General features: G+C 43.0%; 1 protein-coding gene across 5 annotated transcripts; it reads right to left on the bottom strand.

The window, feature by feature from the left end:
- Positions 1–87: 87 nt before the first annotated feature.
- On the bottom strand, positions 88–12979 carry CEP104 (centrosomal protein 104). 5 transcript variants are annotated; one of them, XM_010722713.2, is made up of 22 exons: positions 12960–12979; positions 12080–12206; positions 11387–11560; positions 10916–11054; positions 10361–10426; positions 9952–10028; positions 9631–9799; positions 9260–9418; positions 8643–8894; positions 7661–7864; positions 6972–7139; positions 6542–6715; positions 5520–5696; positions 5235–5441; positions 5023–5139; positions 4615–4651; positions 4399–4471; positions 3907–4015; positions 3506–3644; positions 2987–3054; positions 2492–2582; positions 88–1643 (listed from the first exon to the last, which is right to left on the bottom strand). In XM_010722713.2, the coding sequence occupies exons 2-22, from the start codon at positions 12190–12192 to the stop codon at positions 1507–1509; spliced, it is 2850 nt and encodes a 949-aa protein (XP_010721015.1). In that variant the 5' UTR covers positions 12193–12206; positions 12960–12979; the 3' UTR covers positions 88–1506. The 5 variants fall into 5 exon arrangements, with proteins under 5 accessions (XP_010721015.1, XP_031412488.1, XP_031412491.1 ...); XM_031556628.1 differs by lacking the exon at positions 12960–12979 and having other exon boundaries at positions 88–478; positions 1491–1643; XM_031556631.1 differs by lacking the exons at positions 2492–2582; positions 12960–12979.

The raw sequence follows: 12979 nt of genomic DNA, 5'->3' as shown, positions 1-12979 counted from the left end.
CTCCCTCCGCGCCCCCCCGCGCAGCGCCGCGCTCCGGCAGCGCGGTGGCAGCGAGCGGCCGGGCCTCGGGCAGACGCGAAACGGCTGTTCTTTAGCTCAAACCTTTTATTGGTTATTAAAAGCGTATCTCAAAAGGCTCGGTGCAGTTATAAAACAGAAGCACAGATCCTGCTGCCCGCATGTAGCTCATCAGCTGTCTTAATTACGTTCTGCCTGTGTTTAGAAGCCGTGCTCGAGGAGCGATGCAGAGCTGCCTTCGCAACCGTGTGCGCCGTACTGGCCAACCCAGAGCGCACAAACGGCTCTTTCTCTTTTCCTCCGCACGATGCAGAGCTCGCAGTTCAGCTCCAAAAGGAACCACGCTGTGCAGCAGCCCCACGCCTGCAGTCCGTGGCCCTGCTCAGCTCTGAGCACAACCAGCTGCAGCTGCTGCTCTGCTTGCATAGAGCGAGGCTCTAACACAGGAACCTGCAGGTCCCTCGTGGAAGGAAGCATACATCCATATTAAATATACAAACCTTATGAATATATATATATATATACTGTTGATATATTTGGAAGAGTTAAAATTCATATAAAGACTTTCAAAGTGTATCTGTGCTGATCTACCTGTGAAATCCACACGCTTGTAGGCAGGCTGCGCACAAGCTGTGTTATAAAATCAGTGCTGTGTGTGCAAAGCAGCACCACGCATTCACTCCTTGACGGCATAAATCACAGCCAGGGTTCAGCACTGAGGGCCGCCCTCAGCCACGCGTGGTTTGTGGCACTGAAATATCCCTCGGGTCTGGGTGCTCCTTGCACACGCCCTGACAAAGCAGCTAAGCTGAGTATTAATGCTGTTAACACTCTAGGATTTGCAAAAGGGAAAACAAAAAGCCCTCACAGCTTTTTTCAGCTGCACTGCAGCCCCTCTCTCTTTTTTTTCAATCACACAAACAGGTAAGGAAGAATTCTGCCTTATGGGACTGGTATTTTACCAACTGAACGGTTCAGGAGTTCACCTGAACAGGGCATACAGCTCTTTAGTGACACATTTTGTGTATTCTGATACACGTTTCTTCTCACATGCACATACATTTTTCATTCCACCTTACACCAAATGCCTGCTGATACCATCGCTCACCTCCACCACCACGGAGCCCCTGAGCAGCCACAGGGCTGTGCTCACCGTGGCAGTAAGCACAGCATCCCTCCATATGAATGCTGTACTCCTCGGGGTTTGGTTTGGGCTGTTTTTGTGACGAGGAAGCAGCCACACCTTCCTTGTGCACGATGGGGAACGAGGCGGGCGGCTGCAATGGAGGATTTGCTCCTTTCTAATCAGAAAACCACAGTGCTGCCGTGGAAGCCGTGGAGCAGTGCCATCACTGCTCTGCTCCAGCCCTGCACACAGCCTCAGTTCTCATATGGAAAAGATCTAAGTTGCTCAGAATTTTTAAATGGCCATTACTAACGACATGCCCGATTATTAAATAAAAAATACAAACCACAGCACTTGTCCTATCACTGCTTTGAGTACGTTTTGCCTGAGCTTTTATTCGGGCCTCCTCTTGGCGTTGGGATCTTGCTTCCTATGGAGGGAGGTCGAACTTTGGTCATTGAAGGACTTGGTTTCTTCAAATAGTGGCCTCCCGTTTTGCCTGTGAAGAGATGCCACAGGTCACTGCTTGCTCGTCTGAGCCCTGAGTTGAACTGCATTCACTTACGGCAGCTGAAAGAGAGCATTTAAGGGCTCTGCCCAGGAGCTTGGCATAGCCCTGAAAAGCAGCTATGAGCAGAGCAAAACTCAGACACAGCATTTTAACTCTGGCAACAATCTGAGCATGGAGGGGATGAAACAGCACTGAAAGAAAAAGCTTGAAGGGAAAAAAAGCAGAGGAGAATAGTTTTGGTGCTGCAAGCAGTGAAAATAGCTTGTTTGCTTAACTTCTGCATTCATGAAGTAAGGGGATTTTACATGTGCCAAATAAGCAGAGACAACTTTAAAAAGTCTGAGATGAGCATCATTTTCTCTCTGCTGATGTTGAACTTGCACAGCCATCAGCTCTGCCCAGCTCCTGGTTCTGCTGGGAAAGGAAAAGCAGCTCCCAGCACAAACTATTCGATTCGTTTTGTACGTAGGATTAGACCAGTGTCCTCTGATTGGACATTCACAGCCAAAACAGGCTCTCAATTCACTGCCTTGGTGGTCAGGAGCTTTCCAGAACCGTAACTGGTTGCTATCACTGCTGATTGTTCTATTCATGACCATACTATTAAGTAGAAGCAAGGCTGAAATGATCCAATTATCAGACCTGTCAGTTTCCCCTGGCAATTGACCTTGAAATTACTGTTATTGAACTTACTGTTACCAAAATATCACTTAGGTTACCCAAATGCAAAAAGCGTGTTGAAAATGTAAGCAGCCATCTTGCTCTCAAGGCTGAAATACTTTCCTTAAGCAGTGGCAACACAGCAAAAAAGAACAATCATTACAAAGAAGTCTTACCAGGCTGCATTGGAATAGTTTTATTTATGGTGGATAACCTTCGTAGATTCATTGCACAGCCATCCGTGCCCATGAGGTGTGACTTCCAGGCCTAACCAGTTATAAAGAAGTGATATTAAGAAACCAGCAAGGTTAGCCACCCTTCTGTCTACTCAGTCTGTGCACACAGAACCTTAAACACAGGAGAAAGGGGTACAGTCATAGCTGAAGCATTCAGTGCCACTAAAGAATGCGGACTGCTAGCACTAGAAAGACGACAGCACCTTCAAACCAGAGGGCACGAGAGGTTTCTCCAAAGAGGAACGTGGGCACAAGTAACAAAAAAACCCCACGTTCCCCAATTTCAAGTCCCCTGAGAATGAGAGAGCCATTACAGAGCCTGGCAACAAGCCTGGTAAGTTCTAAAATCTCTGCATGTAAAGCAGTGTTTTAGGAGGACAAAAACTCAGTCCTCATGATGGAACAAAATCAGAGCAATCTGGTAAGCAGCCTTACCTCCTCTCCAGGAGAAAAGTTGTCATGGCACAGTGGGCAATGGTTTGCCACATTTTCTGGTTTGGCAGCTGAAAGGATAATACAAGTACAGCACAGACAGGTGAGTTTAAACATACAAGGAGGATCTGCGTAACAACTCACAGATGACTGCCCCAGGATTAAAGCAGCCCCTAGCTTATCATCATTCACTGCTCTGACAGAAGTCGGATCCTTTATGATCATTTACATCCCATGGGTAGCTACCATCACAGTGTCTGGGCCTCGAACTGCAAGGATGTGACACAAGCTGTCTTTTCTCTCCTCACTCATCCTCTTCACATGCATTCATGGAAGCAAAGCATTTCAAGCACTGGGAAACACAGGGATTTTTGTCAGACATGTTCTCTCCTGAAAACAGACTAAGATTCTACATCCATAATGCAATACCTAAACAGAAGTGGTCTGACTTGACAAAAATGTGCTTGGATGCTGGACTGACCTGACTTTTGAAGTTCAGCCTTCCTGTTTAGAACTACTCACCATTGCAAGTCTTGCTCTTAATGTGGTCGAGCAACTCATCCTTTGGAAAGGCTTCACTGCATCGCTGGCATTTCCCAAAGCTGTCCTTCTTATCACACTCAGTCAACAAATGCTCCGTCAGGCTTGCTATTTCTACCACCTGCAGCACAGCAAAGGTACCCAAGATTTGTACTGTACTGAGTAAACAAGAACAGCATTAAAACAAAGCTTCCTCTGTGGTTTTTGGAAGCTAACTATCTCTTCTCAAAGTGACAAATGGAAAAAAAATGGTGATAGGTTTTGTACAACTGCTTTTTCTAAAATGCTATCCTAAATCACTCAGTGCTCAGAATTCATCTGTTGTAGCATTAAATATCTTGTCATGTTAACAACAGAATAAAAACTGACTTGTTGTGCCTGACCTGTTTGCAGTGCTCACATCTGGTTAACATAGGACAGCGTTTCCAGTAATGGAGATCCAGTCCTTCCTCTGTGAAGGATTCATTCCTTTCACCACAAAAAATGCATAAGCTGGGGAAAAAGACACGCAAAGAACAAAGCAATCAATCAACCAACCAAAAAACCATAATATCAGTAACACTACATATGGGAACAGATGATCCCCACTATTAGGAACCGTTCTGTAACACAGTCCTTATTTTCTCTGCATAGTCCTGACCTGTGCTTATTTTTTTATCCCACCAACAGCTATTAAGAAAACAAATTCAAAGTAGTGCCATGCTAGTAGTTACAAATCAACACCCAGGACTGCTCTAAATCTGTTAGAAAGGTTTTCTTTTTCATTGTTTAAAAGCATAAGTCATGAGCTTTGATCTACTAGAGAAATACTATCATAGTTGTTAGCAGGTTATACAAAGCACTTAAGGTGATTAGAAGCTATTAATCTAGCTTACTTATCCAAGTAATTTGCAACAGAGGAATGATCATCTGGAATTTCTGCTGCTGCAGGCTGTGGGCTTTTGTAACCTGTAAAGAAGAAAATGGAAATATTCCTTCTCCTGATAAACAAAAGCAACAGATCTAATACCAGATCAATACAATCTAACACATTGAGCATCCACAGTGTTTCAAGGGCATCTCAACTCTTAATACTACCTGAAATTACCTACCTTGATCTTTTGTCTTCTGGAAATCAGACTCTTTTTCCTATGGAACAAAGAATTTTTTAAGTCACAAACGTCTTTTGTGATTGTGATACGAACTGGGGAGAAAAATAACAGATTTTGATTTTTCTCTGGAATTAAAGGCTTAGAAGCAGAGCCAACACTTTACAACACCATCAGGTTGTAAAATGGGAAGGGTTCCAATTTCTTATTTGTTACAAAAAACAACTCCCCAGATGTGAAACTCAGGATGAAAAATCAGACTGAGAGAGAATGCTCTCCTTCCCTCTTCCACATCCCCCATCCCTCTTACAACTGACATGACTTGTCTCCTTGCAAACTATCTGAGCATGGGACACTTGAGGAAAACGTTTCAAAATATATATATTTAGACCAAAACCAAAACACCCCAACCTTTCCAGCTTGAACTTCTGCTTGTATCTCCCTTAGAGCTGCCAGCTGACCTTGAAGAACTTTTATTTCTGCCTTCTTCTGTCTCTCTGCTTCTTCTGTTGCTGCCTTTTTTTGTGCCTGTGAAGAAAATACTCCAATTATGAAAGTTTTTGAACCATCTGTCATACAGGAGAATCTGCAAAACACAAGATATCAGCAATCTTCTTACTTACCCTCATTTCAGCTTCAGAAAGTTTACCATCTATTTTAGTAAATCCATCAAAGAGTGTTTTATAGAGAACAGTCTTCCGAATGCTTGCATCATCTGGAGGGAGATATTCCAGTATGGCAGCTTTGTGTTTCCTGTACATATCAAAGATAATTCTCAGTGCTACATCACGAACTTCATAAACTCTATGCTCCAAAGCTCCTGTTGCAAACTGAAAAGAAAACAGAAATAAACACGAATCCAACAGCAACAGAAAGGAACTCCAAGTGCTGCACGCTCCGACTCCCACCTTCATGGCATTGCTGATGGTAAACCCTGAGTTTTCAGTTCCCATCTCTTTCAAGAGGCACTCAACTAATTCCACTCGACTCATGGCCAGATGTGTTGGGGAATTCGATTTTAAGGGTTGAACCAAATGAACTGGAACAATCTGGAGAGGTTTCACTTCGCTCCACAGTGCCATTTCCTGTAAATATACAGTCAGTGTGTGTAGGAATGCTACGTGTGGGAAATGAGCTGCCTTTGCCAAGCAGAGTTAATCTGTGTGGCTTAAAACGAGCTCAGTAAAATGAAGAACTTCACTGAAATGTAGCTGGTTGTTTGCTATTTCAGCAGGGATAAGTTACTTCTAGCTGGCACCTTCCCTAAGGAACTGCTTCCTGGGGCAGTGCAGCACCTCGTGCTGGTGATAGAAAAGCAGTTTCCTCCTGTTGAGGCCAGAGCTCCTCTGCAGTGTGATTGTGATCACTTCCTCACTGGCACTGAAACATTCAGTTACAGATCTATTGCAAGTAAGTCAAGCAGTAGTAATAAGGCAACCAGTCATTTCTGGGGGTTGTAGTGACACATCAGAGCATTTCACCCCTTGAAGTTACAGTTACATCCTCCAGTGGAAGGAATTCATTTTCCTTCTCTGTATGGATGCAATCACAGATAAACAACCCAGAGCCAGAGACCCACCTACCCCCCTCCTGGGACTGGGTTAACACACTTTCACACAGAATTACTCTTCTAAACTCTACTGGAAAACAGTGCTGCAATCCCCTAGCAGATCTTCCCAACTGTGCTTTGCCAACACTTAACATGGATGGACATTGTCTTTTAAACAGACATTTTTGTATGCTTTTGTTAAGTTGACTTTTGCAATCTATACTTCAATTATATGCTAACGCTCAGCTGCTGCTACCACTCTGCCTCCCCTCACAGCAGCAAGCTCTGCACTGACACCCAGCCAGGTCAGATGTTGCCCACTGGTCACCTCTGTGACATTCTTAATGTTAACCAAACTGCGGTGCAAAGAAAAGCTCTGACCTGAATGAATTTAGCAGCCATGATGCGAAGGCGGGACGAAGAGTCTCCTGTTCTAGAGAGCAAACCTGGAAGTGTTTTTTCCACACAGTGAGAAGTTTCCAGCTTCCCCAGTTTATGTTTTGGTACATATTGTGTAATGAGCATTTTTAAAAGTTTCAGGGAAGCTTGAAAAACCTAAATAAAAAGAAAGAAATGGTGAAAAAAATACCATAGAGAAGAAGCACAATCACAGGATTTTTTAAATGGTATTTAAAATTCTTCTGCCTTAGTTTGAGATTTGCTGCTGAGTGATCCCAGCACTGAGTGATCCCAGCACTGAGTGATCCCAGCACTGAGTGAGGCCTTGCTGATTTCACTGGGACAGAGCAAACAACATGTGGAGCAAATTGCAGGCTGGAGGCATTTTCTTATCACACACATCACCACTTACTGAAGATACGATGTCTTTTATGGCTCTTCTTACAAGAAAAATAGCAGCCCTCAGCATGTTCTTTAAATCCTCCTTTGGAGTGCTTACTGCCATTTCCATCAGCTTCTTATACACAGCCAGTAATGCATCTTCTCGATATGACCAGCTTTTGGAATATGCTCCAGAGACCTGAACACAAAACAAAATCATCTTTTAAAAGGTCAGTACTCATGTTTCAATATTTACATACAGAAACAACCTCAAAAGAACACATGAACTTAAGTATCAAACCCCCAGGCCTTTTCCAAAGGAACCTGGCTTTTACTACAAGAGGTGCTTCTGCACTTATTTTTTGAGAAATGCCGAGTAAAATGGATTAATAGATCATGTTCCAGGAACCACCTGAGACATAGTAATGATTTCTCTCTCTACAAAAGCTCCTTTACAGTGACAGGTACTCTGGTAGGGAGTGCAGCCCAAAGCAGACTACTAGGCAATAAACAATTAACAGATTATCAAGTAATCAATCCTAAAAGCTCCAGTGCCACACCAGTGCCAAACCCGGGCATCCACATATCCACAGTCCTTTTCTTTATTTCAGATCCTTGAACATGTAAAAACCATATCAGTAATTCTCCGCTGACTGAGCGAACACCAAATAAACTCACAACAGATCCCAATAATCCATGTGTTTATTTTATTTTCTTTACCAAAGCTTCTCCAAAAACTTCAATAGCAGGGCTGGCCTCCCTCAGTGCCTTCTCACTCAGTGGTTCTGGTTCCCCAGTAATGCCACTTCTTGGAGTATTACTGATGTCTCCCTCAGTCTTCTCTGGCTCGAGGTATCTAACTGCTTCCTCCGAGTGTTTATGGATGGCTGGGAGAGGTCTCTCATCATAAGGTAAAAATTCAACCTAACAGGGAAGATAAGATCTGCTATTCCAGAAATAACTTAGATGTGAAGATGTTTCATCATTAATTGGATTTGCCTCAATTCAGTTTACTTTTCCCTTCAAAGCAGTATTGTTTAACAATTAAGTACAGATACTGAAGTTTCCATAAAGATATCATGAAGAAACAGAATCAGTGCTTCTAAGTAGTACTTATCTCTTACATACCATCACACACACCAAATGCCTTTTGTGGAAGTGCAGACAGTTACAGAAATCACCTGTTGGTAGGCAGCCAGCAAGTCATAAGCTCTATTTGTTAAATTCTTTTATGTCATCATACTATTAAGAGAATATTACTGCTACAAAAGTCACAGCGAGTCTTTGTGAGATTTGCCAAGACTCTGCTACTTTCCTTGCAGTCACATAAATTTGCTTCCTGCTTACATACAATGTGATCTCCAAGATTTATTAAGCCACTATTAAGCAGACTTCAGCTGCCTATCCTGCTACCAAAGCAGCTGTGATTCCTCCAGTCATTTAATGTCTACTTTCTGTTCATCTGTCTGTAAGTCAGATGTTGTCTTTTTCTTTTTATCTTCCATCTGAATGAACATTTTTAACAGCTTTCCAAGAAATTCAGCAAAGTGAAAGGCCAATACCAATTATTATATCAGCAAATTCAGCAGTTTCAAATACTGTACAAGCAATGAGAATAACCACGACAGACTTTGTTTTAGAAGGCTGAATGCAAGATTTCTTGCTGTGGAGATTTCTCTGGCAACAGAGGCACATTACTTACCTCTTCTTGGGCAAACACTTCCCTGGAGGTTGTGGGATGAGACAGAGTGGGAGGAGTAGACTGATGGAGAAAAACAGGCTCAGGAGAATTAGGTTCTGTTGGCTTCTCTTCTAGCAAAGACTCTGCTTTCCACAGCTCGCCCTGTGAGCTCTGCAGTTCTGTGTTCTCACAAGAAGGTGAACTTGTAGCCTTTGTGTGCTGAAGACTATCATAAACCACAGGCTCCACAGGCAGGTCAGGTGGCTTTCGAGTCTGAGATTTTGAAAGAAAGGCTATTTTGTACTAAAATCAGTCATTACATTTACAGCTGTGACAGTAAATAATATTCTGCCTCTCTCAAAGGAATGTCAGTACCTTATGAATCTGCATGTGCAGCTCTGGAATAATGCAAAACATTTAGGAATCTAAATATTATTTGCTTTAAATTCTAATGCAATTTACAGAGAATTAATCATGTTTATGAAGTTTGAGTCTTTGGTTGGGAAAACCCACAATCCAAAGAAAAAGCTTCCCTGGGTAATGACTCTCATTCCCTGCATTTATTCGGGTTGCTCAGCCCTTTCTATTTACAAAACTCATGTGACAGAGCCTCCCAAACCAGGAACAACTGCACCCACCATCAGCTCAGCATCCAGAAGGTTGTGGAGCTGCAGCTGCTGATATACTTTCAGGCGGTACGCATCCATTTGTTGCTTTTTCTTCTTAGCAAGATCATAATCCTCTTTCTCTACAGCGTAACGTTTCTCCACTTCGTACCGTCCCAGTCGTTCCCCCACCTGGAAAACATTTTAACTACTCAGCTTGGCATCACATTATTATAAATACACATAGACATTATTTCCAAACAAATTATTAAGTCAGCTGAATTTTAAATTACTGTTTTTACGACATACTGGGAGTTGTTACACTTCCATGTTAATGCTAGCAATCCTTGATGGATCACTGCAGTACCTCGTGGCTTCAGAGACGAGCAGCCTCTTAACAATACCTTCTGCAAGTCTGCAATAGCTTGCTTGAGTTTCTTGGCGTAATCGTAGCGCTCCTGATGGACAGCTTCGTGCTTCTTCTCGTCCAGTCTGCGTATTATCTGAGCAACTTCTGGATCCTGGTACATGTCAAAAGCCAAATCATCCAGAGGTGAGATGGAGTCAGACTTCCTGAAGATACAGGAAAAGATAAATCAGTAACATTCAGACTGTGGGTATTTGTTTTCTTTGCATAGGTAGAGAAGTAACAGAATACAGAGACTGAGAATTAATAGAGACCAAGAAGATGTTTTGGCAGGGTATGTGCAAAAGAATATCTTTACCCCAGGTATGTTCCATCTAAGGCAGGATCATCTGATTTAATTCCTAAGTAGTGGTCTATCAGCTTCTCTCTGGAAGGCTTTGTGGGGAAAAAAAAGATCTTAATGCACATTCATCAACAACATGTATGTTCAGGATAGAAATTCTGACTTATTTTAATTGTTTTGGGTCATACCAAAATGTGAGAATTTTAAGAGTGCAATGCAAATGTTCCAATTAATTGTTTTAATTTTTGCATCCACAAATTAGGCTCAATTTTTGAGATCCCCCTTACTTCAAAGTTAGATCAAAATCAATATACAGCACCTGTGCTGAAGGATGAAACTACCAGAAGATGCATCCATTATCTCAAGAACCCTGCAACTGAATATGTGCAGCACCAGTAAAAGCACAGGGATGCTTTGTACTTACGTGTTTATTGCTGTCATTACTGTAGTCTGCTGGATCTCCAATAACATTTATAGCTACCAGGGCAACCTGAGAGAGATTTGAAGAAAAAGTGAAAGCACAAGGTTGTTATTTTGTTATCTTACACAGATTGAAACAGCATGCTTAAATGCACACGCCCAATCAGTTGCTAGACACTTTGTGCTGATATACCCTCCAAATCTTCACCATCTGAAAAATCAAGTAGTGATTTACTCCAACTCATCTCTCTCCTTCCGTTCCTTGCTTTTACTTAAATGTAAGAAAATGTACAATTTCAATATTGTCTACAAACTTACCTTGTCTTCAGCACAGAGCCTGCTATGCAGGCTAAAACTCAAAACAAAAGGCAGTGATGGAACGTGCACTGAATTCATTTGCTCTGCATAAGTTGCATGCATTTGGTCACGAATAAAAATGAACTCAGGAGCTTTCATCAGCATTTCAGCTTCTACAAGTTCAGGGAGCAGATTTCTATGCCTACTCTGTGCTACTGAAACTTCATCTAGCTTACAAAGTAAGGAGCACAACTCAACTTACCTGGCTGTACAAGTTGTATTTATTGACATAATTTTTATGGAAGATCAGCTTCAGGTACTGGCCAACCGCATCCATATACACAGATTTTAACTCTCGAGCTTTGAAACCTGTCTTCTCATTGTCTGAGAGAGGGACATAACTGAGAAGGAAAGTGTAGCAGTAAGCAGAGGAAACACACAAACACACAGCTGTGTTTTGGCTCCTCAATTAAGCATTTTGATCAGGTTTAAAACTCACTCATAAACCAAACAGCATGCTGTCATTTACAAAAGTGTTCACCTGCATCCTGCCTCTTGTAGAAACCAAATAAACCTCACAGGCTTGGTCAGGTCCCACTGCTTTAAGTGCGATTGATTTTAACCCATTGATTTCAACATGGCTGGATCAGCCCCAGTATCCCCAGATTGCTTCTTATTTCCTTCTGAGGCCTTGATTTAAGGTAATACAGCAATTCAGAGCTGTCAGACTCACCCTAGTCTGTGAAACCTCTCTGATTGATAAGGAGCAAAGTATTCAGGCAAGCTTTCACTGATGAAGAACTCAATTTTGCTTGGTATCATGTACTGGTGAGCAAGCAGCTGCAGTTTTCGTATTCGACATCTCTCCACCAACTGCAGAGTGATTTCTTGTGGATACTGACAGAGTCTGAAAATGTGCACAATGTTGAGCCATAAAGATCACTTCACTTCCAACTTGAATAACATTTAATCATGAAACTTTTCAAAGTTATTATAGTTTGCCATCATTACAAATATTGCAAAAACAAAGAGTAGAAACATTTTTCACTTTAATGCATGCGTGTGTCTGTTAAAGTGCACTGCTGTTGTGGTTTAACATAGCAGCATATCAGTCACTATGAAGGAAAAGGACTGTTCCAGCTGAAACTAAGACAACTACATACATCTAGAAGATGTATTGTGAAGATTATAGTTTTAATACCAAGACAATGCAATTGCAAACTCTAAGATGCCCTTTTGGTGTAACCAAGGCTTTTTTTTCCCTGCAGAATAAGGATGCCACAGGGTTAAAGTAACTTAGAAGCTTTTGTTTTATAACCAATTTGGTCTAGCATGCATTAAACTAGTCTGAACACGCATGCTGCATCTCCCACTCAAAATACACTCAGTGCCGTAGGATTAAGCACATCCCTCTCCCTTGCAGTACCTCGGTGACCGCCATCCATTCACTGTTGGTGCGTGGACCATCAGCTCCTTTGCACTGAAGCCATCTTCATGCCCTGATGAGCTAATGACTACAAAGCCAACCTTGTGCGGCATCCTGCAGAGGCGAGCTATTCAAAACAACCACGTTTCAAACTTAAGCTAATCCCTAGGAAGGCAATAAAACAACACTGAAGCACCACAGTCCAAGAATTCCGTACTGTGGTCCATTAAACCAGCAGCTGATGACTGTAAATCTGAATTTATTTAATGCCAGCTCCATAAACTGAGCCGTATTCTTATGCTGAGTGTTTTAGCAGGACTTGGTGAAGCGAGGGCTTGGTTAACTTGTACAGCAAGTTAAACCATCAGACTGTGTAAAAAGCAGAGCCCTTGTGGGCTCCTTCCAAGTACTGGAGGGCTAAATCTAACAATCCAAGACAAAACTCAAACCGTGATGAGCCCAGAAGCTTCTCCTTACTCCAGATGTCCAGATGCAGGACCGTCAGAGCAGTGTGACATCCCGCCCCGTTTGTTTGACAGGGAATAATAATAACAAGAGGACAGAATCGATGCAGGCAGAAATCACCCAGCACCATTTCACAGCCGCGCAGGTCCCCAGACACACACACACACAGCAGGACGGAGCTGTGAGGAATCTCTTCCCGCCCTTCCCTCAGCACGGAAGGCAGCGCCCCGCAGGCCGCAGTGACGCCAGCTCGGGAAAACGGCCCTTAAAGAGCCGTTCTACGGCCCGAGCCGCCACGTAGGGGCCCTGAACGCCGGGACGGCTTGGCACGGCCCTTCGAAGGGAGCTCTCCGGCCGGAGGGAAGCAGAAAGGATCGAGCCGGGCCCGCACCGCACGGCACAACACCGCACTCACCTCAGCGCGGCTCCATCGCT

Source organism: Meleagris gallopavo, chromosome 23 (assembly GCF_000146605.3).
Source record: "Meleagris gallopavo isolate NT-WF06-2002-E0010 breed Aviagen turkey brand Nicholas breeding stock chromosome 23, Turkey_5.1, whole genome shotgun sequence".
Classification (NCBI taxonomy): Eukaryota; Metazoa; Chordata; class Aves; order Galliformes; family Phasianidae; genus Meleagris; species Meleagris gallopavo.
This window is presented reverse-complemented; position numbering and strand designations above follow the sequence as displayed.

Excerpts from the sequence above, each read along its gene's own strand:
- CEP104 (XM_010722713.2), bottom strand. The coding sequence starts at position 12,192 with ATGCCGCACAAGGTTGGCTTTGTAGTCATTAGCTCATCAGGGCATGAA. Across the intron at positions 10,427-10,915 it reads AATACAACTTGTACAGCCAG|GTTGCCCTGGTAGCTATAAA; the intron begins GTAAGTTGAGTT and ends AATCTCTCTCAG. Across the intron at positions 4,016-4,398 it reads GTTGCAAATTACTTGGATAA|CTTATGCATTTTTTGTGGTG; the intron begins GTAAGCTAGATT and ends CTTTTTCCCCAG.